General features: G+C 39.9%; 1 protein-coding gene across 1 annotated transcript in view; it reads right to left on the bottom strand.

The window, feature by feature from the left end:
- The window catches only part of MRPS5 (mitochondrial ribosomal protein S5), an 88589-nt gene that overhangs the window by 52007 nt on the left and 31063 nt on the right, over positions 1 to 5519 (bottom strand). The window contains exon 5 of the mRNA XM_009274818.2: positions 4090 to 4124. Coding sequence (XP_009273093.1) covers positions 4090 to 4124 — 35 coding nt within the window. The remainder of the gene's footprint in view (positions 1 to 4089; positions 4125 to 5519) is intronic.

Below are 5519 nucleotides of genomic sequence, written 5' to 3'. Positions count from 1 at the left end.
ACTACCTGAAAGGAGGTTGTAGCAAGGTGGGTGTCGGTCTCTTCTCCCAAGTAACTAGCGATAGGACGAGAGGAAATGGCCTCAAGTTGTGCCAGGGGAGGTTTAGATTGGATATTAGGAAAAATTTCTTCACTGAAGAAATGATTATCAAGCACTGGAACAGGCTGCCCAGGGACATGGTTGAGTCACCATCCCTGGAGGTATTTAAAAGACGTGTGATGTGGTGCTTAGGGACATGGTTTAGTGGTGGACTGGGCAGTGTTAGGTTTATGGTTGGACTCATTTTCCAACCTTAATGATTCTATGATTCTACAAAAAGTGAGATGTTTGGCCATGTTCCAAGAAAAATGCAATCAGACATAAGGTCTGGTAAGAAAATCAATGTTTGGCATTTATAGCTTGCTTAGTGATATGCAGTGCAGAAGAAAGTTTCTGTCTCAAAGAGATTAAATTCTGAATATGAGATTTTACTATGACCACAATGCAAAATCTTGAAACAGAATAACTGTTTTCAAGTGCATCCTACTAATTAAGAACATGTTGTTCCTTGCCAGCTTTGTCAGACAAAGGATTTAAAAAGGATTTGCATGAAGGAAAACCAGCTGTTCCAACAGTATATGACAGTGCATAGTAGTGGACAGAAAGAGTGTGATCCAAAAAGGGCATCACTAGTGAACTTTGGTAGTGGAACACAAGATGATATGCTGTATCTCAAACACAGATACTTTGGAACAAATACCTTGTCTGGACACAGGTACAACATAATATTGGATAAAAATACAGGCAATGTTTCACAGAATTGTTTGGTAAGCAAAGCTGTAGCAATGACAAGAGTAAAGTGATGAATATTAATCTCTACCCATTTAAAATTGCATAACAACTCAACGGTCAGTCAGTATTAAGCAAAGAGACCTGATGTGCATCTATCACAGAATGTGTATTAATTCAGGTTAATACCTTGGCTCTCAGATCATGGTTAGAAATGAGAGAAGTCTCGTTTTCAAAGCAGCAGCTAGACTAGTATAGTTTTTCAATAATAAAGTAGTTAAATGGTAGTAGTTAAAGGTTCTGATTATAATCCTGAAAGGAACATAAATCTAATAAGCAATTTCATCTGTAGGTAAGTAAACAACAGGAGAATGTTCTAAAGTGACAAGTTTACGCAATTGGTCATAGCCAACATGGGTTCACAAGGGGAAAGTCCTGTTTAACCAACTTAATTTCCTTTTATGACAAGGTCACCCATCTAGTTGACTAAGGGAAGACAGCAGATGTGGGTTTCTTCGCATTTTAGCAAAGCTTTTGATACTGTCTCTCACAGTATCCTTCTGCACAAAGTGTCCAGCATACAGCTAGATATGTCCGTAATACGTTGGGTGAACGACTGGCTGACGAGTCAGGCTCAAAGAGCTATAGTAAATGGGGTTGCATCAGGCTGGCGACCAGCCACTATTGGGCTCAATTTTAGGGCCAGCGCTCTATAATGTTTTTATAAATGATCTGGATGCAGGAGTCAAATGTACATTAAGTAAGTTTGCCAACAATAGTAAATTAGGAGGAACTGTGGACTCCCTCGAGGGTAGAGAGGCCTTACAGAGAGATCTGGATAGACTCTGGATAGACTGGATAGAGAGCTGGGCAGTCATCAATCATATGAAATTTAACAAGAGCAAGTGATGGATTCTGCACCTGGAACGGGGTAATCCTGGTTATATGTACAAATTGAGGGATGAGAGGCTGGAGAGCAGCCCCACAGAAAGAGATCTGGGGGTTTGGGTTGATGGCAAGCTGAATATGAATCAACAGCGTGCCCTGAAAGCCAAAAAGGCCAACCGTGTGATGGGGTGCATCAAGCACAACATAGCTAGCTGGTTGAGGGAGGTGATTGTCTCACTCTACACTGCACTGGTGCGGCCCCACCTCGAGTACCGTGTGCAGTTTTGGGTACCTCAATATAAGAAGGACATCAAACTACTAGAGTGTGTCCAGAGGAGGGCGACCAAGATGGTGAAAGGTCTTGAGGACAAGACTTATGAGGAGCAGTTGAGGTCACTTGGTTAGTTCAGCTTGGAGAAGAGAAGGCTGAGGGGTGACCTCATTGCAGTCTACAACTTCCTCAAGGGGGGCAGTGGAGGGGGAGGTTCTGATCTCCTCTCTCTGGTGACCAGTGATAGGACACAAGGAAACGGTATGAAGCTGCGTCAGGGGAAGTTCAGATTGGACATTAGGAAAAGGTTCTTCACTGACAGGGTGGTCGGTCACTGGAACAGGCTCCCCACAGAAGTGGTCATGGCACCAAGCCTGTCAGAGTTCAAGGAGTGTCTGGACAATGCTCTTAGTCATATGGTTTAGTTTTAGGTAGTCCTGCGAGGAGCAGGGAGTTGGACTCTCTTCCAACCCAAGATATTCTATGATTCTAATTACTTTACACACAAAGCTACTGGGTTGATTTATGCACCAGAGTATTTGTATAACAAGGTTAAATGTAATTTATCAAAGCACAATCCAAATTTTGACCAGAAGTCCTTAGGAATGCAAGAGTTCAGTGGCAGTTACTGGAGGCTCAGATTCTTCCACTCTGGGTGCCCAATTATACAAAGGAAGTCACCTTACAGTAGCTGTTTCCAGAATGGCAGCACTCTGTCACAACCACCTCTGCAGAATGCTCCGCAAAGATGCCTTCCTCCACCCTGCAGCTGACCTGAAGAGTCACAGGCACAGTTTCCTGCTTTGTGGGGCTCCACAGACCAGTGAGGTGGGCTTCAGGGCACAAGGAGCTGAACATGGCTCTAAGATCTCTCCCCAGCAAAACGTGCTGCAAGTAACACTGACTTTCTCCCAGTCCCTTCTCCTTCACCAAGAAGATCAATACTTATGAACAAGAGAGACTTGGCAAAATCTTATCTTATTTGGGGGCTTTCTGATGCCCCCAGCTGGAAGTGGTCAATTTGCCACACCATAGAGGGTTTTGCTTTCTAATGGATCAATCATTTCAGCAATTATCAAGTCCTTTTAACACATTAGGTATTTAAATAAATAAATAAGTAAGTAAGTAAGTAAGTAAGTAAGTAAGTTTGAGATTTCAGTTGTCTAAAAAACAAACTTCTGGACACAGAGTTGGAAATGACCGCTGCTACCACAAGTCTCACTAAAATTACAACGCAAGTAGAAGAGAAGGGAACATGCAAGGATAGAGAGCAAATAATTGTTCTCACTTCCAGAGCTGCTCCCCTTCTGGATGCTGTGCATCATCTGATTCTGGATTGGGAGCAAATGAGTCACAAGAAATCAATTTATTTCTGAAGTTATGATTCCCCCCAACAATGCTTATACTAGTTCTATGGTTTCCATAGCAACTAATGTATTTGAAGTGAAAGAAAAACTAGTTTTTTAAACTTTCCATTACGATAAATGGAAAGCATATTTTGTGATAGCGTGGGTGTGCGTGGCACTAACTGTTAATGGTCTGCTTTGGAATGAGTTGTAAGTTGCCTTCTTCAGTAATGGCTTTTCCATTGAGAAGTAACATGGGTCCACATATCTGCATTACTAACACTTCACATTTCACCAGTAAAAAATTATTACCAATGGATTACCTTGTTTTCGAAGCCAAATCCACCTTTATCATATTTAGGACAAGTGAGTATTTTATTAGTTGAGAGGCACACAAAAGGGGATCTTCATTCCACTCACTCTCTGCCCTGTGCCGCCACTCCCCCCCTTTAATTCATTATTCATTTTACAAGCAGAGTTATACAACTTCCTATTTGTAGTTTTGTCTGAGAAATAACCCTAACACTTTACTAGGTTCCCTATTACGGTTGTATGTGAACTATTAAAGCTTTATCTGCAGGCATTTGCCATTTCAGAGTTACTCAAAACCACCTTTGAATTAGGTATTATTTGCTCAACAGAGAAGATAAGACCCCAATGAAAAGAATGACAGATTATGTCATGCATTTGAAACAGAATACCAGACTAATTCCTATTGCTTTAAGATTGACTTAGCAAAGACTGGTTAAATAATTGCAAGCTCAATATATATAGTGATAATTATTTTAAGTACTTGAAAAGATTTGTAATGCTTACCTCAATGACTCTTGTTTCAAAGTCTTCGTAAGTTTCTGTTGGGAGAAAAATACGGTATTACATTTCCTTGTATTACTTACCTATCAGCATAGCTCCCCGTAGGTGGTATAATTGAAAAAGGACACAATTTTTATGTAACTGTAATTTATAAATTAATCTCAGCAGTAAGTAGAAAAGGTGAGAATATTTTGAACAAACGTATCTAAAGTGAGCTTCATTAGTTGCTTCCTTTTAAAAAGACCTCAAATATGGTTTTTTACTTGACTCCATTCATTCAATCTCTTTTAGAAAAAGGTCAGTGAAAAAACAGCATGTAGCTCTTATTTATAAAGCATAGGTTTTTTTCATTTCTTCAGTAAAATTAACTCAGGTGAAGAAAACTTGCTTAAAAAAAAATCCAGTTAAAATGATAACTTGTCAGAAAGCATAATACTACTCTTGTTATAATTACAACACAGCTCCTATTTTAATTATGAGATGACAACTGTTAAATACATTCATTGTGCTCTATTAGGGACCCCAACCTCCAACTGCAATCAATATCTCATCTTTTTAAGTACCAGACATGCAGAGAAGTAGGACATAAACAGTCTCCAAAGACTGTCCAACCAAATAACCAGAGTAGCACAAAGGAAGAAAAATAATCCTTTTTTAAAATGGTAAAGCAAAACATACAAATTTAACTGCTTTGTTTGAACATCACATAGAAAGCAAAGCTGATAGAAAAACTGAGACATCCTCAGAATCTGTTGAATATTTTGATCACAAGCTGAGCTATACATCCTCTCCAAATTAAACCTGAAACTTTCTTTTGGAAATCACCGCAACTCACCACTTACATTGAAGCATTTTTATTAAGTTATACCTTATATTCTTCCTAATTCTTTCCAATTGCAGAAATGTTGTGAAAAACAACTATCCACAGCGTGTTATGAAAACAGAATGTTTTGGGTTTTCACTGGCTGGCAGTGTAAACTGCCTTCTTCCCTAAATACTGCTCTAAAACTGTAAATGAACCCCATATACACTGAGCAAAGGGCTCAATGATTAAAAAATAAAAAGGTAAAACACCAAATGGGTCACTTCCATCATGGCCAAACTATTATCCAATATTGTTCAGAATGTTCTGAAACTTGTACTAGGCAATCAACAGGGATTCAAAGAAATTGCAGGTATTTCTTGATACATATTTCTGTGAAATTCCAGAAAGGGGAGGGGGAGGATAAAACAAATCAATACATAGCCACTTCAAATAATCAAGAATCACATAGTTTGCAGATGACACCAAGCTGAGTGGTGCGGTCGACACACCAGAGGGACGGGATGCCATCCAGAGGGACCTGGACAAGCTCGAGAAGTGGGCCTGTCTGAACCTCATGAGGTTTAACAACGCCAAGTGCAAGGTCCTGCACCTGGGTCGGGGCAACCCC

Source organism: Aptenodytes forsteri, unplaced genomic scaffold, assembly GCF_000699145.1.
Source record: "Aptenodytes forsteri isolate BGI_AS27 unplaced genomic scaffold, ASM69914v1 Scaffold272, whole genome shotgun sequence".
NCBI lineage: Eukaryota > Metazoa > Chordata > Aves > Sphenisciformes > Spheniscidae > Aptenodytes > Aptenodytes forsteri.
The sequence above is the reverse complement of the archived record's forward strand: the minus strand, read 5'-3'. Positions and strand labels throughout refer to the sequence as shown.